Below are 23,372 nucleotides of genomic sequence, written 5' to 3' on the forward strand. Positions count from 1 at the left end.
CAGCCTAGATGTGAGGGTGCCGTCCGCCCTTCTTCGATCGGAAACTCGCACTGACGTAAAGAAGCCAGAGCAGGCAGTTCTACGGGTTAATTAAGAGCTTTAAAACCGTAATTTACACCAAGTCCACGCCTTTTTTTTTTTTCGTTTTTGCTTCTTGTCTCCTGGAAACATCCTCGTTTGGTGACTGGAGCACTAACAAAAAAAACCCCACAGGTAATGAGAAGAGGGACACACGAGAGGAAAAGAGGCAGTTTTTAACCTGGTGTTTAGTAGGCTTTCATTTATTCCACTCTAGTTTTTCTTCGCATTCGTATTCCTTTGCTCGTAAATACCTCGTTAAACCTCAGCTGACCTTTTTGGCAGCGGTTTATCGGAGAGCTCTGTACAATTATATTTATTTGTAAATATTTATATAATTGAGCTTAAACTGATGCTTTTTTTCCCCATATCCGGAAAAGAGGCTGTCTTGCTGTTTAAGATTACTAATAGCATTCAAAGGTGTCTTATTGGCACTGAGTAGTGATTAATGCAGACCTAATTGCTGCTTTTTGGTATTTCCCTCCTAAGACTGTGACTAAGATGGTGACTGTTGATTTTTTTTTTTTTTTTTTTTTTTTTTTTTTGTGGTGGTGGTGTTTTTGTTTTTTGTTGTTGTTGTTTTTTATTAAGTGTTTCATACTTTCGAAGTCGTAATCTGCAGATTTGGCCTTATTATCCCTGAAACTTGCTGCATAGTCACATCACTCTCTCACACTCACTTCTTTCAGAAGTGCCCTGTTTTCATTTTGAGTCTATAATTAGCCTAGTGTGCAAGCTGTGACCGCCCTCATCTCTTTTTCTCTCCCACACTCGTACACACACTTTCCTTCTTTTGGTCGGTTTCACTGAACTCTCTGCTCTTCTTTCTCTGTTCAGGCATGGCTGATCTGCTGAGGCTGCTGCTCAAGGTGGCTGAAAAGGCTGCTAACGTGGCTCGGGTCTGCAGGCAGGAGGCTCCCCTCTTCCAGCTCCTTGTGCAAGAAAAGACCGGAGATGACAAGAACAAGAAGTTCGTCCAAGACTTCAAGACGCTCGCCGATGTGGTGATTCAGGAGATGATCCGGCATGATGTTGGCGCTCAGGTAAGGACAAGTCTTTGTGAAGCCGGCCAAGATCAGACCGCATGTTGCATTGTAATTGTGTCATTTTTCTTTTGTCCAGTTCCCTGACATGGCTGAATTCATTCATGGCGAGGAGTCTAACAAGTTTGAAAACGGGCTTGGTAATTTCTTAATATTATACATAACACACTACACCCTGGGCCAAGAACAACAGCTTTTGCTCTAGGGCACTTTTGTAGTCTAATTTGAGCATCACTAATGCCTCTTTTCACCTGCCAGATCTAGAACTCCTTCCCTACATTAGATACAGTTACTTAAAGCTGGGCTGGGCACCTTAAAATTCCCAAAATTGGAACCACTGATGTCTACAAGTTGTTAAAAAATAATAATATTTGTTTCTAAAAAGCATTTTAAGAGCAACAGTGTCTACTTCAGGACAATCTGATCCAATGCTGTGCTGTTACAGATGTGCACACCTTGAATCCTCCATGCACTCTAATGAGTCCTGTGTATGAGTTTGTCAGGTGTGCCTCAGGATTATTCTGGGGGAGCCCCAGCTGTGCTTTTGTCTCAGGAGTGCAGATTCATAAATATAACATCCAGCATTAAGATGTGCTGTGTAATAATAACCATGATGATAATCAGCCTACCTTCATATTAAAATCTAGAGGAGCTAAATATACACTTGGCAAATGATCTTTACTTTAATCTATGAGTACATAGTGAAGACATTAATATGTTGCTGTCTAAATATTTACCATGGCTGCACCTTGCACATTAGAAACATTTGAAGTGGTTTGTTGTAAAGTAATCAAAGTCTCTGTCTCTGCCACCAGGAGAGAGTGTGATAGTCACGGTTTGTAGCACAGCGGAGGAGACGGCGGCGTTGCTGGCCACCGTGCTTGACGGTGACCACACAGCAGCTTCTCTGCTGGCTAAAGCCATCCACCAAGACCCGGCGACCGTCGAGGCAAACACTGATGGCCTGACTGTTTCCCTCAGCCCCTCTGAGCTCGGCATCTGGATCGATCCCATAGGTGAAGAGCTCACCTCTTACCACAATCCCATTCAGCATTCATGTCGGAGCTCAGTTTGTCTTTATTGTGCTTTTTTTTTTTTTTTTTTTTTTTTTTAAATACTCTAGATGCTACCAGCCAGTACATACAGGGCCGAGAGAAGGAGCTGGAGGAAGGCCGCTTGTCTCCATCGGGTCTGCACTGTGCGTTGGTTCTCATCGGCGTTTACCTGCGGAGCACAGGCGAGCCCATCATGGGCGTCATCAATCAGCCGTTTCACCACAAAGATCCAGCAGGCGGGGGGTGAGTAATAGGGATGGGTATTGATAAGATTTTCACGATTCTGATTCCATTTTCGATTCTGTTTAACGATTCGATTCTTTATCGATTCTCTTATTGATTCTTTTTTTTAAAAAGGAGAACACTAAGGTCGATTAGCTTAGAACTTTGTTTTATATCTTCTCTTTGAACAAGATAGAAATTGAGTAACATGGCCTTACAAACCCAACAGTGAGATCTTAAGAGATCCACAGGCTACGGCTCTTCAATGGGGTGTCACAGGGTCCCCAAGAAAAAAATTGTAAATGTAAAATAATAAAATAAATATTCTTCTGTAGCAATATCAAAGTATAACATAAATTATTCTGTAGCAATTACACAAGAATATCCAGTAATGTCCCTGCCTACAATTAAACACATTCACTTACCGATAATCGGGGCATCTGCTGCAAATGGGTGCAAGCCTTTGACCACAAACTTAGTCACTGCTCGGTGACATTCGTCTATCCTGGCCTGAAAGGAGACGCTACCGGTAGACTGCAGCGAGAACTGCCAGCATCTGAGCCAGACTCTGTCTCTCTCATCATGGTCACCTAAATGCACAGTAATAGCAGGTTTTGTAATAAGGCAGATCGCGCTAACATAATATGCACTGTTAGTTGATTATTTACCTGCCGCATTAACGGGAGAGGACGTGCAAACGTTACCGCTGCTGCTGGGTTGAGATTCACGAGTCCGGAGCGGAATTAAAAACACGACATTCATTTAAGGTCATCACGTGTTTTGTGAGCAAATGCTTTTGCATATTTGTAGTGGTTCCTCCCTTAAATGAAATGTCTACTTTGCAAGTATTGCAAGTTGCCCTGTTGTCATCTGTTCTCGATAAGTATAACCAAACTTTTGAGCGTTTGAGCCGCCATGTTTCCTGCCAGGTAAATGACGCTCCACAACGTGGTGACGTCATTCGGGGCGACTGGAATCGATAAAGGAATCGTTTGCAAAAATGGCAAACAATTCCAAGGAATTGAAACAGTGGGAACCGGTTCTCAACAAGAACCGGTTTTCGATACTCATCCCTAGTGAGTAATCACTAAAAAGCGATGCATGCTCACACACCCTGGTAAGGAAGTTAATGTTGTTTTTGGTTGCTGGTGATGGTCGTTCTCTTTACCCATAAATGGCCTCCTTGACTCCGTGCTCAAACCAGCGTTCCTCCCTGTCTGCGATGTGCACTTCCTCATCATTTAAAGAGTGGTCTCTGGACTGTAGGTGTAAATAGACTGCCGAGTTCAGGCCTGATTAGGTAGGATTGGACTAAGTGGATGGCACAACACAGCTCTCCCGTGTTGTGCCATCCACTTAGTCGACAATCCTCCTGGCACTTCACCACGTATACTATATTACTCGAGTCACAGCAATGTTTCTTCTTCTATCTCCACTTTGGCAGGGTTAAACATTAAGTTGCTACATTTTGCTGGACTTTATATTATCTATGCAACAACCTCTGGAGGTGAAAAGCCAGTAAATATTAAAACGCCCAAGTTAAGAAAAAAAAAAGTATCTTTACGGGCTCTTACAATAAATTAATTTGATCTCTATAATTCCCCCTGCTACAGCAGCTGTATTGCTGTAGAAAGCTCACCTCTTTAAATTTCACCAAAGCTTGCATGATGCAGAATTCAGAGGAATTCGATTCAACAAAATAAAATTCACGTAGAATGATGGTAGAAACGGGGAAATGCATGAGTCTTTAGTTTCCTGTGCACACAGAATGCACAGGAAATGCCGTCCTGTAACCTGCATAGTTTGAGGTTTAAACATTTTTATTCTATCCCACATAAGCATAATCTTCCCTACATTTCCATCCCTCTCTATGAAGGTTGTTTTCTACATTTACCTTTTACTTTCTTCAGCAGATTAGACGATTACAGAAAAACTACACATTTCATATTAACCTCACCCTACTGCAGCTAAATATTAACAGATTGACGGGTTTGAGCAGATGCCATGCATGTCACAGGAAACTTCACACTGTGTTTAGGTGATGGTGTGACATGATGAAGCTTCTGAGCCTCAAAGTAAGATATTCTCACTTTACTCCCGATTCTCTGCAGGTGGAAGGGAAGGCATTTCTGGGGCGTGTCCTGGGACGGCATTAACATCTGCTCTGTGTCCCAGCCGAAAGATGGAGAGGATCGAGGGCTGTCTGTGGTGCTGAGCTCCAGTGAGAAGCAGGTGGTAAAAGGTGTGCTAGCCTTGCTCTGCAGCTCTGACAAGCTGATGTACGCCTCTGGAGCCGGCTACAAGATCCTGTGTGTCATTGAGGGCCTGGCTGATGTTTACATCCTCTCAGAGGGAAGCACCTTTAAGTGGGACTCCTGCGCTCCTCACGCCCTGCTCCGAGCACTCGGTGGGGGGGTGGTGGACTTGACTAAGCGTCTACAGATGACCATTGAAGGACAGGATCACACAGCAGAACTGACCTATCATGAGCCTGACACTGAGTGCAAAGGAGCTGACCGCTGGGCTAACCGTGGCGGCCTGGTGGCTTATCGAGACTGTTCAAAGCTCAACACTGTCATCGCAGCTCTGAAGGGCAAGCTGTAGATGATGGAAGAGCAGATGTAGCCGGCACGATCTGAAGCATTTATACACATGATCATGTTTTCGATATTAGGCAAGGAAAATTATGGGTGTAGAGGTTGAAATATTTAATTCATAAATGATACAGTCTTCTTCTTAACCAGATGCTTATGCAGTCGTGTGTGTGTGTGTGTGTGTGTATATATATCGCAAAGTGACAATCAGCTTTGAGCCTAATTATATTTGCAAATGTTTGAATTTCAGTCAAAGATGGAGCTGAGACTGATTCCAACTTTTGTAAAGGAAAATAAAGTTTGGATTAAAAGCTCCAAACATTTAGTTTCCAGGCATCTTTATGATGTCATCAAAGGTTGATTAAGCTGGTGCTTGAGAATAAAGAAGCTCCACCTGCCTACTGTTCAAACCTTCTATTTGTGAGGACCAGCCAATCAGGATAAAGTTGGCTTAAAGGGAAAGGAGCTAATTTGGCTTGTTTGACAGTGAATACAACATAAACGAGGTTTATTTCAGACTGTTAACTTTGAACTGAAAATAAACACAGGGGTGAAAGAAGCAAGAGGGACACGATCCTTGCAGGACAATTGGCACTTGGGTTATGAAAAAGGAGAAAGCAAAACAAATGTGATGTTTATGAATCAATCAGGTAAATGGAAGAAAATAACATGCTGGCAATTAAGGTAGTTGACAATTTATCAAAAGATCCATGTAGGGTAGTTATTTTATGTCAAAACCACAAAGGTAATACTATTATCAATTAATGAAATGCACTGAATTTATATATTCTAGAATGGGCTGCCCGTTATTATCATTTTTTTTTCTTTAGAATAGCCCCCTCAGGTTCATTGAGTGCAATAGACGGAGGATGATGAGCAACAATCAGTTTTGATGCGTCATTCCGGGCTAAATATTTGTAAATGTGATGTAGCTCAGACATGCATTGATTAAGTTTTGCATTTAGAGTGTTTAATATAGTTGTGAGGAGCTTGAGTGCTCACTGCTGGGCAGCTGAGGAACACTCCAGGAAAGGTAATGGTAATCGCAGGGTCGCTTCTGAAAACAAGATTTTTCTTTGCTTTAATGAGGCAAGTGAGATCTACTTTTTTTTTCTTCTTTCATCGTTATTTCATATCTAACAGGCTATAAATGAGCGAATCAGACTACAGTTGAGTGGCATGCAGTTATCTGCACCTCTCTGAAATGATTCCTTGTAAGGCCCCTCTTTTTCGTAGCCATAACAGGGGTAAAGGTCAGAGAGTGGGAAAGCCATATGAGGTAAAACCCACAGAGTCCTTCTCGGTGTGGGTTTACAATAAAATTAAATATTAAGCCAGTCAGAAAGACGGGATCTGTGCCGGCTTGCAAGCAGCAGATTCTTATCAATATGTCTGCCATACAGAGCCGTGTAACCTCACTTTGTTTATGTTTAAAGTGATATAACGGTGATATGCATTGTATCTGAGGTGTAATTAAAGTTTAATAAACAGGGAACAGAACAGACATTGTGCATATAGGAAATCCTCTTTATTTTGGAAACCAGAGAAAGCGGCAGGGGGAGTGGGGGGGAAGAAACCCAAAAGTGATATTTTAAAACCAGCCAGGGAACTCGCCTCCGTAGTCCCTACAAAAAACCCTGATGATTGTCTGATATTTTTTGCAATAATTCTGCATATTCTGTTAAAAAACTTTAAGGAAAAGATAATTAAAAAAGGTCATTGTGTTGGCTCTCTCTTTAACTTGTTGGACTTTGAACTGCTACCTTTAACACACGTCACAGCACGTTCTCAAATCAAGCATGAAGCGGTCACAGCTGTGGATCCAGTTTCCTGAACAGGAACTGAAGCAAATCCCCAATTCAGCTGGAATCTGTTTTTATTTTCTCACTTTAACCAGGACTAGATTTGTTTTCAACTGGGACCAAGAAAAAGGAAGGGACACTTTAGATAGACACTCATTTACTCCCATGTCCAGGAAACTGGTCAAATACATATAACAAAAAAAACTATTTGACACATGAAGTAAACATGGCAAACGCATCGTCCTGGTTGAGCTCAAACTATATTTGCAACACAGACTTCTTTCAAGCTTCCAGGCGAACACACGCCTTGCATCACAAAAAGCATTCACATACTTTGTCAAGAGGGTAACGGATGTGCAATCAAATGTCACTCATTTAACTTTCAGATTCTACAAAAATAATAATAATATAATAAATCTTGATTTGTAGATGAGCTGTTAGCTTAGTGAGCTACACCTCCTACTCAGCTGCAGCTGGAGCCTTGCTGGCTGGACTAAACCACTGATGACAGTTCAAAATCCCTCTCATGTTATTACAGTGGTGGGTGTGCAAATGAACACAAAGGGAAAAAAATAAAATCACCAACAATGGACGTACTCAATGGACGTGATCAACTGTCAATGTTAAAAAGAAATGCTTTTATCAGATGCCTCATAGCATACAATTGCCATATCACTACACAATCTTCATGTCAGGTGTAAACAATAACAACGGTTTTCTTTCATTAAGCTTTGACAAAAGTTAAAGTGTTATTTCTGACCATGAAACATGTCAACAACAAACCAAACAACAAAATGCAACTAACTGGGATTTTTCTGACACCTTCTTGTTTTTACACAGTAATACCGTGGGGATTAAAAGGACATCAGTCGTTTAGAGTCTGATTAGAGGTTACGTGAACCTCGTCCGACACAACTATGAAAACCCGTCAGGAGTCGCTGAGATGACGGCGCACCCTGAAACAAGCAGACATAAGAGCAATCGCTTTGGACTAGAATCAGATCTGACGTGTCCTGAGCTGGGCGGCGGCTATAAGATGCTCTGTAACAGCACGACTGGCTCAAAAACTGCCACTGAACAAGTAGGTCCAGAATGAAAGACCAGGCAAAGTAATTACTTGCAATAGTGAGATATTGTCTAGTGTTACATCAGTTATAGCCAAAATAAGGTCCAACGGTGCTGAAGGAAAAAGAGACTTTGCAATGGACAAAAAGTAGAACCATTTTTACTTAGAATCAAGCAGCTGTTAAATGTTCGGTTGTGCGATTAGCTTAATAAAGTCAATTACAAATTTTTTATTTCCTCTTTGAGATGTTACTTTCACATTTTTAGAAAGTGGTCTAAACAGTGTGAACCATGGTGTGAATCTACGTGGCTGTGCTACATTTCCACACATCCTGCAGTATCTGCATATTGCAACGTTACCACTTCAGAAAGCTCAGGGTAAAAAACTTTTTAAGGGGTGAGGTGCATCTCTATAATTATCATGCTAAGATATTTTTGTCTTTTCTTTCTGTTTTTTTGTTTTACAAATCAGACACAGAACCACAGCTTGGCCTTTGATTTCAATGGAAAAGCAGATTAGCAGTTGTTTAGACCTGCTTATAAAACAACATGACTTCTCACTAAAGAAATACTTAAATGTGCTGCTTTGGTGAGTTAAAACCACTCCCCATTTTATAAATAATTAAGCTCAGATGTGTTAGGTTAGATTCCTTTCTGAAATATTGTGGGCGATGTGCAGCTTCAGTAGTAGAGCCACATGCCTCTAATATCAATAACACTAAAGACTGTGAAGCTGGCCAGATTAGTATCTTCATTTTTCGATCACAGTGATGCATGTACACACCGGCTTTAACCCTCCTAAAAAGCCGATTTCTTAAGCTAACTTTATATAAAACGTTAACAAAAGTGAGAGAACTGAAGTGTTAAAATGCAGGTGAAAACATCATGCAGTGAAGGATTTGGCAGGACGTGATTAAAAAAAAGAAAAAGGTTTAATTACGGCATCCTGATAAGAACTTCAATGCCAAGGCTACAGTCGTCTTTAAGACCAAAATGACAAAAACAACAAAAAAAAAAGTAAGGTGGATTAAGAGGTAAAGCACCATCACTGCAACCTCCTTCAGAACCTCCTTCAATACTTGTATTCAGTTGACAGACTCCTCTTCGTGATCCAGTCTCTCTCTGCTCTGGCTGATCTGACCCCCTTGAATCTTCTCCAGTTCAGATCTTGGCATGCCAACAGGCAGGCGAGAGACAAACATGGCCATTATATTTTGTATCCCTGTGTTGCTGTTTTCATACACTAATAAGTCGGCGAACTTCACCTCTGGAAGGGTTTGCGGACCTTCTTCCTCCTCCTGGGGGGTTTGCCACTTTCAGCCCACGTCTCGCTGGACTCGGGCCGGTGACCTCCCGACATGTAAAAACCTGTCTGACTTGGAGGAGGGGAGAAGGGAGGCGCTCCAGCACCAGGTGGGTGATGAGGCGAACCTGAGTGGAAGAAGCTTCCATTGGCAGCCATGTCATTAGGAGGTCCTCCCTTAAAGATTCGGTTGAAGAAGTCCTGCAAATCAGCTGGGTTGGTCGGACCTGCCGCTTGCTCCGACGGCGTCCTGAAAGATAAGATGGAAATTTAAGTTTGTCGAGGGAAATAATGTCGTTGCATGGAGAGGAACCTTTTTGACTATAATTGAAATGAATAGTACAGCTTTCTTTATTGTAAACGTTGTTATTTCCGCAATACACAAGGGGGAGCTCCTTCTATGTCATACACAGCCAGATGCATGTAAAATACACACCAACATAATGCAGATCGCAGACTAAGAAAGAAATAAAAAGAACTAATATCAAACATGTTTACATTAATCTAATTTGAGCAAAGTCAGACATTTTAAAGCTTATTTGTTTAAATTTCTTCTCTAGTGCCAAAACGTTTGCATTTTCCCCTCTCTGCACATTTAAAAGGAAAACTCTCAGTCTGCCGTTGGCAAAGGGCAGATGTTTAAAAACAAGCGGGATAAACCTGAGCCTTTGTGTGGTTTGTTTGTTCAGATCGCACTCAGGTGCAGACCAAAACAACCACAAAAAGACACTTTAGTGGTGTCAGTAGTTCCAAATGAACTCCAGATCAGCTCGTTTATGTTGTGAACATGATCCAAGCTCGAGTCGAACCAACGACCAGGTGTACATTGCAAGTTTGAGCTAAAAAAACTTCCCATAGCCATGCATGCTTTAAATTCTTGAGTGTGACAAGGTACTATTGACAAGAAAAGGTCTGCTTTACATCATAAATATTAGATACAGTATCCAAACGTTCACCCAGAGGGATGTACCTGTGTCGTGTGGCATTGCTGTTGTTCTTTGAACCAAAGGAGATGTGATACGGGACCCGGTGTGTATCAGGAGAAATTCCAATTCTCTGGCAACCTGCCCACTCTGAAAACAAGATAGTATCATAAAAGGTCACATGACTGAGAGTAAAATGATCAGCAAGAAAAACCCGTACCTTTTCAGTAGCCTGTCGAAATATCAACAAAGATTGTTGGTAAACACAAACTCTGAGATGCACTACTGGTTTGTTACTAACGAGCCGGACAGGTAAACAACAGCTGATGCTCACCTGTAATATCATACACCTTGCCATCCATACAGGCAAAGTATGTGATGCGTAGGCCCAGCATGCTCGATTCAGCCCACAGGTCCCCTTCCTCGGCGCTATGGCAACGATTGCATTCAGCACAGAACCGGGCCTCAGCGGGTTCACGATCCATCTCGAAGCGCCTTCATACACACACAGGAAACAAATAAAACACACCTGTGCTGAAAGCCTACAACACAAGATTAGCTACAGTTTTATAGCTGTATGATGTGATGGCGATGCTGGATGTGTAACACCATACTTGTGTTTGCCTTCACACTTGGTACACATCATAGTATTCATGGCTTCCTTCAGGTCATCCTGCAGTTTAGTGAGAAACTCATTCATGGACTTTGAGAGCTCAGTCGCTGCCATGCGCTTCCTGCATGAGAACGAGTAAGAGAAGTTGTTGATCGGAGATAATGAGTGAAATGTACAGTTATTTATCAAACTGTACTTGAGTGGGTTTTGTTGTTTTACCAATAAGAACTTACAGAAATAACTTAAGAAAAATCATTGCATTAAAATAATTGACAAGATGATTTAAAATACAATAAATAATTGTGATTAAAATATTTCTTTCTTTTGTAACTTTGTTGATTTTTTTTCCCCGTGCACTTACAACTCGTACTCTCGTCGTGTCTCCGGATTACTGACAATATCCCATGCAGCCCTGAGCACTTTGAACGCCTCTCCAGCTCGTGGGTGTTTATTCTTGTCTGGATGGACCTGAAAGAGAACGGACAGAGGAAAAGGTTGCATGAGTAAAGAATCAAAATTAGTCACTACAGCAGCCATGTAATAGTAAAAATTGAAGTATTTCTGATTCTCACACCTGGACAGCCAGCTGTCTGTAAGCCTTCTTCAGCTCAGTGTCAGTGGCATGCACCTCAACACCGAGAACTGTAAAGGGATCGAGCTCATCCTCTGGTACCTCAACCAGTGCTAGCAGTCTCTCCAACTCCTGGCCCGGTTGAGCTCTTCCTGCTCTGCCAGGTGACCCCGGTGCGGATGGCGGTACATGACCATCCCTCCTGAATAGGCTTCGGGCTTTCTCCAGCAAGGACATTATCCTTTTCCAAATGCGTGTCTCCTGAAAAGCCGTCCAATAGTGCTTTCCCCTATCCCCACCAATACGAAGGAAAACCCCCTTGGCCCACTGCAATCCCAGAATAGCCAAAGCACAGAAAAATGTGAAACAAGATAAGGCAACTGTCTTTATCCACTTTACTGACCTAACAGTTTTATCCACCACACAAGCTCCTTTGCACTTTGCCCACTTCAGAATCCGGATCGCATCTGCCTTCATTGCAGGAACATCAGTGATCTTCACAAGGAGCTGCTGCCCAAGGTTGTAAAGTTTTACAACTCCAGTCTCCACTCCAACTCCACAGTTGTGAGTTAAAGTGACAATAATCTCAATCATCATGTGGATGCAGGAGATGCACCAGAAGCTCAGGCACTCTGACAGCATCTCCTTAAACGCTAAGATGAGCTGGTTTCCTGTCCTCCGCCGGCCCCGGTTCTGCTGATAGTGGTGGTGGTTACGTCTGCGGGTCTGCTTGTGCCGACCGCCACTTGACATAACATTGCCTCTCTGAATCTGCTCTAAAACTGACCCACTGCTCCTCAGTTTGCACTTCCTTCCACTTCCTATGTTCCTCCAACCAGACTCCCCATTCATGTGCTGCTCCTTTGCGGCATCATCCTCTTCTTGGTTTATAACCTGTGAGTTCTCATTTTCTGTAGTCTTGTCATGCTCAAACTCTTCTGAAACCTCCTCAATATCATCTTTGGCCTCTGCTTCACCAGCCCCAACGTCTTGTAGAGTGGCTGGGTTTGGGGTTTCCTGAGATTTGAGATAGGCTATTTTGTCCTCCTGCTCGCACTCATCCTCAACCTCACACTGACTTGAACTGGTCACTGAGGCCGAAACACCATCAGGGAACTCCTCGTCAGTGTCCACAACATCCATCTCTTTCTTAGACGCTTCTCTTTCCATGTTCCTTACAGCAATTTGACTGAAGCGCTGTAAAATCTGACTTTCACTAAATCCAGAATTTGAGGCCACATTTTCCCCAGGCTCTCATAAAAAAGCGAGACTGGGGGTTCCCGTGGGTCAAGTTCAGGTGCACCGCATCAGCAGCCACTTGTACGTATCAAAAGGCTTTTGCACAACTCACATGATGCACTGGAGCTCCTGAAAAGCAACAGATATGAATCAATCTCCAGGTTTTGATATCACAACAAATCTGTGTCACCCTACTTAATATAAGTGAATCCTTGTTCCTGTTATTTTTGGCTTTCTGATTTAATATATAGCCATAAACCATGTCTCTCTAGCTCACACTATCCCTAGAATCCCTAACATCCACTTTCCGTCCTCTGCACATCTCCACTTTGTCTCTCTAACTTTGTTTCCAAGTGATTTTTTTTAATGTGTTGGGTTAAATGCAGGAAATATCCTTAGACGTTCCAGACAACTGAAAAGTAAGAGCATTACTTTAAGACAAATGCTTTGACACCAGAGCGCATGATAACTGCTAAACTATAAGTTTTAAAAGAAACAAAAGGGGGTAACTATAAATTAACGAGTTACGTAGTCAGTGAGCAATGTAGCTGCACGACTTCATCGGTACAACTGTATAAGTATCAAGTAGTTACAAATACCCTCTTTGAAGCTACTTTTACGCGTATTTACACAGATGTGAAAACACAGACTACATGCAGTTACCCTGCTTTGTTGTTTGCTAATCCAGTTAGCCAAACAAGAACGCAGTGTGTGTAAAACCCGACCTTTAATAAACAACCTTTTAACCTTTCACAGTAAATAAAAAAGTATAAAGAAGTCAGTCAGACCCTTAACATGTTAACTGTGTTCAAATCACCAGATGTTTTAAAAGGCGGACAATGTTAGCAGGCAGCCCTGGTGTTAGCATGAGGAAGCAGCCAAGCAGGATGACAGACAGGCGCTACGGGGGCTAAAATTAGCTTGCCTCTGGATAGTTAACCTGGCAACATTTCGACTAAATAAGGCCACAAACGAAGACAAAACAGGCGACTGTTTATGCTTTTAGCGAGCCAGCAGTGAACTATTAGCTACTAGCAGGACTAACTGAAATATAAACGCCTGTTTCCCCTTCCTGTGTGATTGGTTTGGCTACTAACGCAAAGACGTGTTTAAAAACCGGGACGTCCAGTGCAACAAAGAAGGCAAATAATTCTGCGTTTTGTATTAAAACAAATGAAATGTCATATATACCTCTCGGATAACTGTATAACCTTGTTTGTTAACAGACATCCAAGTGTCGGTGTTGTTTTGTTTTTTTTAAGCCACTTCTTCTTCTTCTGCGGCTCCTTTTCCCACTTTATTTCTACTTCCTCTTCCGCCTCCAGCTCCCTCTTCGCGGTTTGCGCGCGGTTAAAACACAACAGCGGGACTCTGCTGCCATCTAATGTTTCGGGAAAAGCTGACCGTAAGCGGCTAACTTTAGAAATTCGGGCTAAGAAACCCAGCAACCCCACGCCGAGGTGTTTTTACGTGAGTTTTTAGTTCATAGTAGCCTGCTAATCAAATTCGGGGGGAAATGGATAACACATTTTCCTTAATACTAAGATTTGTTAGAAGCCCACGCTTAATGACCACGATGCTTCGGTCTGGCTTATTTTTTCAGACTCCATCTTTTGCTCACACTAAAAGGGTAATTGGGTTGTTATTTGTAACATATGAATAAATCCCTTATTTCTAAAGTGCGTGGTGTAGATGTACCTAAAGGCCACTTAAAACTGGAAATGGATAGGCACGCAATACATATCTTACAGGCCATCACTGTACAATAGAACAATCACATAAAATGTGGCAAAAAAAGGATTGGAGATGCTGGTGTTGGACTTTGAACTTCTTTGGAGATACTGTTAGTGAATTTAAAGCCACGGTTTGGTGACTTGGTCCTTTACTCTTTCAAACAAAACAAAACAAAATGCAATTCTAGCATTTAAAAACTGCTGGAGCTTCACCCACTCTACCACCTCCTACATAAAATGGGGGGAAATAACAGAACTGGTCTTCAGTAAAAATCCACATCTGTCACGTCAGTTTATTATCTATAGAGGTTTGCATAGTGTATAGCTGGCTGCTTGTTTTGGGAGTCTCTGACATAGTAAAACGGTGGGAACCCCCTAAAGCTTCTGCATAAAGGACTAATCTTGAAGACGCAGAGGGTTAATTTCAAGCCCCCACCACCACCACCCACATCTCCAATTTGAAAGCCGCCTCTCTACCGGGAGAGGAAGGCTCTTTTTCGGTCAGATGGCGTGCTGCAGTCCGCCCCCGTCATTCTCCAGCCCACACAGACAGCAAAAAGGCAGCCAGCAACCAATACGGTGCGCCGGAGGAGGATTTCTGCCAGTGATTTCAGACGAGGTAAGATACGCAAAGGGGATTTACTACGCCAATCTGCGCCGAGGAAGCTGTCGGCAATAGGTAAGACGGTAAGAAACGAATGGGATAATAACTGCGTCGTCTTCGGGTGCTCGCCTCTTAACATCTGGATAGTAAACAATTACCTCCAGTCGATGGCTTTATTTGAAATGGAGCCAAAAAACGAGTGTTTTCACTTTAGTGCAGTCTGAATGCGGTTCTGTCTGCGATCAGGAGATTTTAGTTTTATTTCTTTTGTCAGTATTGCTCTGGCAGATCCGACCCGTGACATCGGTGGCTGGAGCGACACCCTTGCTAAATCACGCCGGTTTCCTCTTTACACATCTGTAAACCTGACCTAAAGAAGGTAAGAAAAAAGCGATTTATGTGTATTCAAAGATTAAGTCATGAAACATATAATGAGTAGATAGGAGCTTATTCTGCCCCAAGGGATGCTTAAACTTGCTTTTAACTGTTTATCAGTTTTTATTATTTGACTATATTTGTATTTTGTATTCTGTATATACTAGGTGTGGTCCAGATGCCAAAGTCTTTATCTAAATAATTAACTTGTACAGGATTTCTCCATCTGCAGGTTCATGTCTTTCCTTTCTCCTGCCTAAACTTTCCAGTGCTGTGTGCCATGTCTCTGCCACGCACACTTGGTGAGTTGCAGCTGTATCGGGTCCTCCAGAGGGCCAACCTGCTGGCCTACTATGAAACCTTTATCCAGCAGGGTGGTGACGATGTCCAGCAGCTCTGCGAGGCAGCGGAGGAGGAGTTCCTGGAGATCATGGCACTAGTTGGCATGGCCACCAAGCCACTGCATGTGCGTAGGCTGCAAAAGGCCCTCCGAGACTGGGCGGCGAACCCTGCCCTTTTCAGCCAGCCTGTTGCTAATGTTCCTCTTGGGGGCATCCCGCTCTTTAAAGTTGATGGCACTGGCACAAGTGGATCAGCTGGCGGGCCCAGAAAGTCTGTGAGTAATGGGCAGCCAGGATCCCCCTGTGAGAGAGAGGATCGGATGTGTCTTACACCAATGCACAGCGGGAGTCCAAGAAGCCCCTGTTCCCAGGCCTCTCCACAGCCCCCAGACACACACTACAGGGAAAAACTTTCTCCTATGGATCCACACTGGCTCAGCCCAGAGCATGATGGGAACTGCACTTTGGGTTCTGCACCTGGAACAGAAGAGGAGCCATCCAGCCCACCTCTACTGTCAACATGTCCTCCCGGTCCTTCCACATCTCCGAGCCCCTCTGCATCTTTCACCCCGGCAGCTCCGTCTGCCTGGCCCGGAGGACAGCTGGATGGAGAGACAGCGAGGGCCGTGGTGGAGACTGTGGAGAGGCTCCTCACGACCCTGCCTAGGTCAGATCCTGCAGAGGTGAAGACTTTGCTGAGGATGAATAAGAAGATGGCAAAGACTGTGGGACACATCTTCAGAATGGGGTCCCAGGACGTGAACAAGGAAGAGGAGATCCGGAAATACAGTCTTATTTATGGGCGCTTTGACTCCAAGAGGAGGGAAGGCAAGCAACTCACACATCATGAGGTAAAAGCATCAAATCGAAGAAGATTTTAATGCATCGCAACACATTTTATACCTGATTAAAGCTGCACTTCATACCAGAGTGCAGCTTTAATCAGATGTCAATCAGTGTCCATCCCTTCTTCACTCAGTGTTTTTCCTTCTCAGCTGATCATCAATGAAGCTGCAGCCCAGTTCTGCATGCGTGACAATGCCCTTTTGCTGAGACGGGTGGAGCTCTTTTCTCTGGCTCGGCAGGTGGCGAGAAAATGTGCCTACACCTCCACACTAAAGCATGCAAGGTAAGAAGATGCCTGCAGAGAAGAGCAAAACACCTCACGCCTGCTGTGTTTTAATGGAGCTTGTGTACCAAGAAAGAAAAAGAACTGTTACAGAATCAGGAGTGTAGCTTGAAAGATCCATAAAGACCAGATCATTCGCAGCAGTGAATACAATGGTTATTTCAGACAGGAGACAGGAGCATCATGTGAAAAAACTTGAATGAAATGATTTTATAGTTTGTGTTTAGCATGTTCAACAGGTGATTTATGTGAGTCATCAACCAACCAGTGGATTCATTTTCAGAGTGAACCTAGTTCACGTCTCAGTGGGAATCAAACTCCGACCTCTGTACTGTTAGTTAAATGAGCCAACTTTTGAGCCGTTGCAAGAGTACACAAATACTACTTGTGTTTGTTAACCTGCACAGAACATTTACATACGTTTCTCGTGCGGGGCAAACAGAATGAGTCAGTGTACACAAACCATAACTAAACAGGAGTAGTTTTGTAATTATATTTCAGTTTTTCAGCATCATAATTTATTATACTCGATTGTTGATGATTGAAAAATAGATACCAAGTTCACAGTCTGCTCATCTAACAATAGACACCTTTTACTTACACATAAAAATAATTTTTTTTTACTTATTCACAGTGAAAAAAATCCTTTGTCTTGATTTTGCAGTGATCATTTATTAGCTTTCTCTGTGGGTAGAACCCTCACCTCTGTGAGGGGTGAAACCATGTGCTTTTCACACTCATTTGCCGCCACTGTGTCCCCCCCACTGCAGGACGAACCCGGACGAGAGCAGCCTTTTGCCCCAGAAGAGAGCGAGGCTCGAGGTGAGTGTCGGGTGCACTGGCAGTCATCTGAAGTGGTTCATCAGCACCGAACTGACAGTGTTGCTTGTGTGATGTATCTTAGGGAGTCGTGCCCGAGAGTGTGTCATCACTCCTCGGAGTGGAGGGATCCGAGAGTTTGACTCAGAGGGCAGATGACGACAGCTTATCTGCAGAAAGCCTGGACAGTGTATCACATGGTAAAAAACAGAAGAATCAGACTGATGTTAGCAAAATAAATTGTAAAGTAATAAAACCTGTTTGTTTTGCGGGGTTTTTGCACTGATCTGTCAAAGTGTTTTTGTTTTTATAAAAACTCTTTAAAGGCAGCAATAAAACCCAGATCTGTCTGTTCTGGTAGACATGGGCTCCCAGTGCAACCAGTCTCCATCTCCCCGTCCTCACACTGAAACCTCCAACCCCGCCAGCTGGAGTCGCCACCTCATACAGCAAACGCTCATGGACGAAGGGCTGAGACTGGCTCGCATGGTGTCACATGACCGGGCGGGAAAGATCAGCCTAGGTTCAGACGGAGCTCACGCCACAGGTGACAATTCAAGTAATGACCTACAAGTATTATGTATTTGAAACTGCACAGAGAATAAAGGAAATTTTGTGATATTTGCCCAGTTTTGTACCAGTTAAAGAGGAGATTGACATTTTGAGTGACACATTTATTTACTTTCTTCCTTTTTTTTTTTTTTAATTAATCCACTCTCATGTGGCGAGCAGGAAGGTATGGGTGCCAGTTAGCACATTCACCAATGAATTTGTTTTTGTCCTGTTTGCTCATTTATATTCATCACAGAGAGGTGAGAGAGGCATCTACATGTTCCTCTAAGTATAAACCAAAACATTAAATTAAAAAATAAATAAAATGCCAAACTCCTGCTTGATCTTGTGAGTACACAGACAATAAAATAAAAAACAGAAGATGATGGTGGTGGTGGGGTTGAATTGAAAATGACAGACAGAGACTCCGTAACCTCTCCTAACAATGAATATTTTAAAGCTCTACAGTTTGAACTCTAGTGAGTCACAATCTCTCCGAGGTGCCTCCCACCATGCGCATCTGAACTTCAGCAGACTGTAAATTAGAGAGGATAGAAGTTAGAAGGGGAAACAGAAGGAGGTGGAGAGCGATATATAGAGAGGAAAAGAGTCGGAGGGGGGAAGCTGGTTGGGGGGGCTGCTACACTGTTATAGCACTTCTTTAATACCCTGTTAGTGAAGCGTTTTTTCTGATGCATCACAGTTTCTCGCAGAAAAAGAAAAGAAGGAGGGAAAAAAAGTGATCTGGGCAAGTTAGTCATTCTGGGCTGTGATAGCCAGCTGAAGAGATGAGGCGAGGAGAAGGAAGCCAGTAAAGACATGAGGGGGCGGGGAGGGGGGGAGGGGAGGGGGGGGATAGGAAGTACTCTGTAGGCGGCAGAATCGGACCCCCCCCCCCGACTCTCAGCAGCTGCTGACGTCAGAGTGTGTTAGGTGCGTGGGCTGAAGGGCGGGATGGATGGGGCGTGGGGGCGAAAGAGTGGGAGGTAATTGGAGGGGCGTTGCATTGACTCACCAAGCGACAGTGTACAAAAATAAAAACCTGTGGGCAGGGAAATGGCACAGTCTTTTTTATACATCTTCTCCCTCTACCAAAAGGACTGCGGAAACAAAAAAAAAATGACATATGTTTCATCTCTGGCACAGATCTCACTCACTTTGTCGTTTTTCTCTCTCTCTCCCTGTCGCTCGCTCACTCGTCCAAGTTTCCTTCTTGTGTTTCGCTCATTAATCAGAACTTTCTCTCACTTCCCCTCAACGTCACTGGCTCCTTTCTGCTTTCTTATCTTTTGCTGTCGTCTTATCTAGTCAGGATATGGGTTCACATACTCCATTACATGTATATAATTTATTTTTAAATCCTCACGATGATACAATGTTTTACTGATGGTGTGATTTTTTTTTCTCTCTCATATTAAAAATAATGCTGTTTATGTCTTATGCAGACATGCACACACACTCCGAGGAGCAAGTAAATGAAATAGATTTACGAGTGTGTTTACGTCGTCGGCTCGCTACAAAAACACGGTGATCATCGGCCTCTTCTGTTTTTATTTCTTCATGTCTTTTCTGTCTTGCTCACTTGATTTGCTGACTTCATCGCTGCTTTATTACCAGCCAAAAAATAATAATTCAGCTCAGTCTATCTCTGTCTGTGCAACTCTGGAGACATTTTGTTATTGAGCTGCTCGGTCATACAAACCGTGATGACTTCACTCCATGTGGGAGAACTTCTTGGTGAATTCCCCAAACGGCTTTTTAAACGCCCTTAATCACTAGTTGAATCTTGATTGCTGTGCAGTCCTAACTCATACTCATCCGTGTGACGTCTGCCTGTCTTTTGTTAAAGTGATGTGCTGTTGATTCTAACCGAGCCTCAACCTTTACGTCAATCAGGAAAATTCAGGCAATCTGAATAAATCTAATCCTCCAAAAACCAACTGTTTTGGATTGGAGTTGTTTTTAACGCTCTGTGCTTTTTATGTACTTGCTGATCAGCAAGGGCATTAAAACTGGGAAAACATCCCTGATCCGTCACGGTGTGAACCTGTAGGAGTATCATGTGGAGTCAAGAGCTGTGACTTAAGCAGCAGGTTTGTTTGGATCCAGTGGGTTTCCCCCATGAATCATGTGTTTTTCCCATGAATGCTCAGTTAGATTGGAATCTGTGGAGTATGGCTATCAGACCAGCGTGTTGGGTTCGGGGTGTCACACTTGGTCTGCATCACTGTTTAGTCAGTCGGTGCTTGTCAAAGTAGCATCTACATGAATGCTTAGACACAAAAGTTTTCCAGCAGATCACCAGATTGTATTGACGTGATCACTGGTATTCACTTCACCTGTCAGAGGTTATTTAATGTTGGGGCTGACTGGTGTACTTTCCTCTCTTCAAATTTGCATCTCTCCACAGACCATGACATTAAAGTGGAGAGGCAGAGCTCGATAGCAACGTGCAGGAGCAGTAGCCCTTGTGTCACCAAAGATGACTCCAACCACCGAGGGAAATGAAACCTTCAGGAGCTTATCAGGGAACTCAAACGTTGCCCTGCCACTGAGCTCCAATCAGAGACTTGTAAACAGGCCACGTTTACTTCACTGACATCTGATGGAGAGGAAGACTCTTACTGACTTCAAGCCAGTACAGGAAATGTGAGAAATTACCAGCAACTGATATTATAAATCTGCAGTGACTTCTGAATCCTGAGGTTGTGAATGAAGTTGAAAATGTTTTTGATTTTATATTCAGTGAATACACAGGGAAGAGACTCCTTTTGTTGTTTTATTTTTTAACACATGGACAAAATGTCCCACAGATTTGAGCTGATATAAGAAAAAAAATGCTCAAAAAAAGAACTGAATTACTTTGTTGTGATCATTGCTGTGTGTTGGATGTGCCACCTGCTTGAGACAAAACGGGCTCACCACAGCAGGGGGCACTGCAACTTTGGAAACTAATCCTCCAGTTCCTCCGCACTGAGCGACTCGTTGTAGTTGTGTTTAGCAGAGGTACTTAATAACACTTGCAGCAAGTTAGAGCATAAAAGCAGTAGGATTAACCCCCCCTGAAGCTCCTCACTCTCAGGAAACAGACGGATGTTCTGGTGTTAAAGACAGAATATTTTTAAGAGAGACTTTGGGGGAACATGTTTTCATCCAGATTGCATGCAGGCAAACCCAGCTATGAGGACGAGATGCCTTTTGTCTTTTGCTGCATCAGCTTACATCCCATCAGATTTAAAAAACAAACAAAAAATAAAAACACACCTCGCTCACAACTTTCTCTTGCACACATGGTTGAAGTGATGATGGTGCAACATTTCGTCCTCTTTCGTTATGTGAAAGTGTACACAGAGCACTGTTTCTAAGCTGCGTGGCATGAAACAGGAGCAGTGTAGACTGTGAAATCAGCTTTCAGGGTTGGTTACAGCGTCTCGCTCGAGGTTCCTTCAGCGGGGGGAAGAATTCGGCTTTGAGCTCAGCTACTCCTCTCTGTCATCTGCAGTTTAATCTCGTGCACTAAAGGCACCATTGTATAGCCTTTGAAAAACCTACATTCAAAACTAAGTTGTAAGATTTATAATTTTTTTTATGGATTGGATTTTTTTTGTAGGTGTACTGGAAACACACTATGGCAGTTTGTCTTTGGGATGATATTTTTTGTAGTCATAGATTAACGAGGTGAACCGTATGTCAGTTCTTCTGTGATCTGAGGCACATACCTAATCTCACATTAGGAGAATTAAAACACAGGCAGGAATTTACGGAGAGAAATCTACTGGAGCTTGAGCATCTCGTACAAGCGAAATCAACCTCTGGGCCCCACACAGGGTGTTAAAATGTGTAACAGTCTTATGATTTTGTATTCTAATCTCAGAGTAGAGGGAGGCCGCTGTGCATCATTACACCTGCTCGTCTCTTCAGCATTAGTAACCTCCTCAGTTCATTGTTGCAAACAGATTATTTATTTTGTTAGATCTCAATAAATGTTATTTTACTGATTAAGGCTACAGTGTGTTGCATCGTTTTCCACAAAGACTCAGTTGTTTCTTGGCAGCTCTTGTTTGAGCAAGAGGCTGCGGGAGCTGCGTCACAAAGCCAGCAACACCTCTGCTGTCGTCTTGTTAGCTGCACTGACGCTCCGCATCAAGCCTCGATGCCGGCATGACTCACCTGTGCCAGTGATGTCAACACTGCTCCTCCACGCGGCTGTTTTTCACCAGAGACCACACAGACACAAGAATCAGACCACCTGGAGGGATCAGCTTCGCTATTTTCAATTATTTTGAGGTTCATTGCTGTAACAAAAATCAAAAGAATTTGCAGTTTTAATATGTTGAACTGAGCTTTACTGTGCAGGGACTCATTCAGTTGGTTATCCAGACTGAAATATACTCACCTGTCAGTTTATTAGGTGCACCTTGCTAATAGACATGAGAGCATCGCACAGTTACTGCAAACCCCCCACCCATGAATAGAAGCTCCTGCTCCACCACATCCCAAAGGTGCTCTACCAGATTGACATCTGGTCACAGTGGAGGTCATTTGAGTACAGGGAACTCATTGCCATTCTCAAGAAACTATTTTGAGATGATCCGAGCCTTGTGACATGGCATGTTTCTCTTTATGAAGCAGAAATCAGACAATGGGTGCACTGTGGTCATAAAGGTGTGGAAATGGTTAGCAACAGTACTCAGGTAGACTTATTAAATTAATCTGAATGCTGCAGCGGAATTGGAGACCTGGCCACATTTTTCCCATCTTCTTTTGGTGACTTTGTATGAATTGTAGCTTCAGTTTCCTGTTCTTAGCTAGCAGGAAGAGCACCTGCTCCTGTGTGCTGCTGCTTTACTCTATGAAGGTTTGATGTGTTGCACATTCAGAGATGCTCTTCTGCATACTTTGGTTTGCAGTAAGTGGTTGTTTGAGTTACTGTTGTCTTCCTGACAGCTCAAAGCAGTTTTTCTATTCTTCTCTGACATCCACAAGGCATTTCAACCAGAGAAATGCTGCTCAATGGATATTTTCTCTTTTGCAAACGATTTTCTGTTGACCCTAGGTCATGGTTATGGAGGGAAATCCCAGCAGATCAGCACAGGCCAACCTATCTGGGACTAAAAACCATTCCTCATTTAAAGTTTAGACCATGTCTACATTCATAAATGCTGCTGTATGATTGGATGATTATATATTTCTATTAACCAGCTGTTTATCAGATGTACCTAATGAAGTGGCCAGTGAATCCATGTCTACACAGTAATGAAATTGACCTCAAGACATCCATGTTCCTCATAGGATGAATTGCCTCCATCTG

The 23,372-nt window shown here is 43.0% G+C and overlaps 3 protein-coding genes across 10 annotated transcripts; 2 read left to right on the plus strand and 1 right to left on the minus strand.

Annotated features, from left to right (window-relative positions):
- The first annotated feature begins 11 nt into the window (after positions 1-11).
- inpp1 (inositol polyphosphate-1-phosphatase) lies at positions 12-6,716 on the plus strand. The gene is made up of 6 exons (XM_085456392.1): positions 12-213; positions 916-1,121; positions 1,201-1,261; positions 1,937-2,137; positions 2,245-2,419; positions 4,510-6,716. Exons 2-6 carry the CDS (start codon positions 918-920, stop codon positions 5,000-5,002), a joined length of 1,134 nt encoding a protein of 377 aa, XP_085312518.1. The 5' UTR covers positions 12-213; positions 916-917; the 3' UTR covers positions 5,003-6,716.
- A 2,056-nt stretch (positions 6,717-8,772) lies between these two features.
- dnajc14 (DnaJ (Hsp40) homolog, subfamily C, member 14) lies at positions 8,773-13,790 on the minus strand. 2 transcript variants are annotated; one of them, XM_085456382.1, is made up of 8 exons: positions 13,700-13,790; positions 11,273-12,637; positions 11,060-11,166; positions 10,700-10,819; positions 10,420-10,580; positions 10,133-10,235; positions 9,125-9,412; positions 8,773-9,026 (listed from the first exon to the last, which is right to left on the minus strand). In XM_085456382.1, exons 2-8 carry the CDS (start codon positions 12,437-12,439, stop codon positions 8,945-8,947), a joined length of 2,028 nt encoding a protein of 675 aa, XP_085312508.1. In that variant the 5' UTR covers positions 12,440-12,637; positions 13,700-13,790; the 3' UTR covers positions 8,773-8,944. The 2 variants fall into 2 exon arrangements, with proteins under 2 accessions (XP_085312508.1, XP_085312509.1); XM_085456383.1 differs by having other exon boundaries at positions 8,959-9,412; positions 13,700-13,789.
- Positions 13,791-13,887: 97 nt separating this feature from the next.
- nab2 (NGFI-A binding protein 2 (EGR1 binding protein 2)) lies at positions 13,888-22,059 on the plus strand. 7 transcript variants are annotated; one of them, XM_085456390.1, is made up of 8 exons: positions 13,888-13,978; positions 15,120-15,224; positions 15,453-16,412; positions 16,557-16,690; positions 17,461-17,512; positions 17,595-17,709; positions 17,871-18,068; positions 20,472-22,059. In XM_085456390.1, exons 3-8 carry the CDS (start codon positions 15,501-15,503, stop codon positions 20,567-20,569), a joined length of 1,509 nt encoding a protein of 502 aa, XP_085312516.1. In that variant the 5' UTR covers positions 13,888-13,978; positions 15,120-15,224; positions 15,453-15,500; the 3' UTR covers positions 20,570-22,059. The 7 variants fall into 7 exon arrangements, with proteins under 7 accessions (XP_085312516.1, XP_085312515.1, XP_085312514.1 ...); XM_085456388.1 differs by lacking the exon at positions 13,888-13,978 and adding an exon at positions 14,033-14,928; XM_085456385.1 differs by lacking the exon at positions 13,888-13,978 and adding an exon at positions 14,033-14,920.
- Positions 22,060-23,372: the final 1,313 nt, after the last annotated feature.

The sequence above is a fragment of the Copadichromis virginalis genome, linkage group LG5 (assembly GCF_057382275.1).
Source record: "Copadichromis virginalis isolate Kocher_CV1m ecotype Utaka linkage group LG5, C_Virginalis_male_GT1.1, whole genome shotgun sequence".
NCBI lineage: Eukaryota > Metazoa > Chordata > Actinopteri > Cichliformes > Cichlidae > Copadichromis > Copadichromis virginalis.

Coding starts and splice junctions, on each gene's coding strand:
- inpp1 (XM_085456392.1), top strand. CDS start 918: ATGGCTGATCTGCTGAGGCTGCTGCTCAAGGTGGCTGAAAAGGCTGCT. Junction 1,262..1,936: donor CAAGTTTGAAAACGGGCTTG/GTAATTTCTTAA, acceptor CTCTGCCACCAG/GAGAGAGTGTGATAGTCACG. Junction 2,138..2,244: donor CATCTGGATCGATCCCATAG/GTGAAGAGCTCA, acceptor TAAATACTCTAG/ATGCTACCAGCCAGTACATA.
- dnajc14 (XM_085456382.1), bottom strand. CDS start 12,439: ATGGAAAGAGAAGCGTCTAAGAAAGAGATGGATGTTGTGGACACTGAC. Junction 11,167..11,272: donor ACAGACAGCTGGCTGTCCAG/GTGTGAGAATCA, acceptor GTTCTCTTTCAG/GTCCATCCAGACAAGAATAA. Junction 10,236..10,419: donor CAAGGTGTATGATATTACAG/GTGAGCATCAGC, acceptor TCTTGTTTTCAG/AGTGGGCAGGTTGCCAGAGA.
- nab2 (XM_085456390.1), top strand. CDS start 15,501: ATGTCTCTGCCACGCACACTTGGTGAGTTGCAGCTGTATCGGGTCCTC. Junction 16,413..16,556: donor AGCAACTCACACATCATGAG/GTAAAAGCATCA, acceptor TTTCCTTCTCAG/CTGATCATCAATGAAGCTGC. Junction 17,710..17,870: donor CCTGGACAGTGTATCACATG/GTAAAAAACAGA, acceptor CTGTTCTGGTAG/ACATGGGCTCCCAGTGCAAC.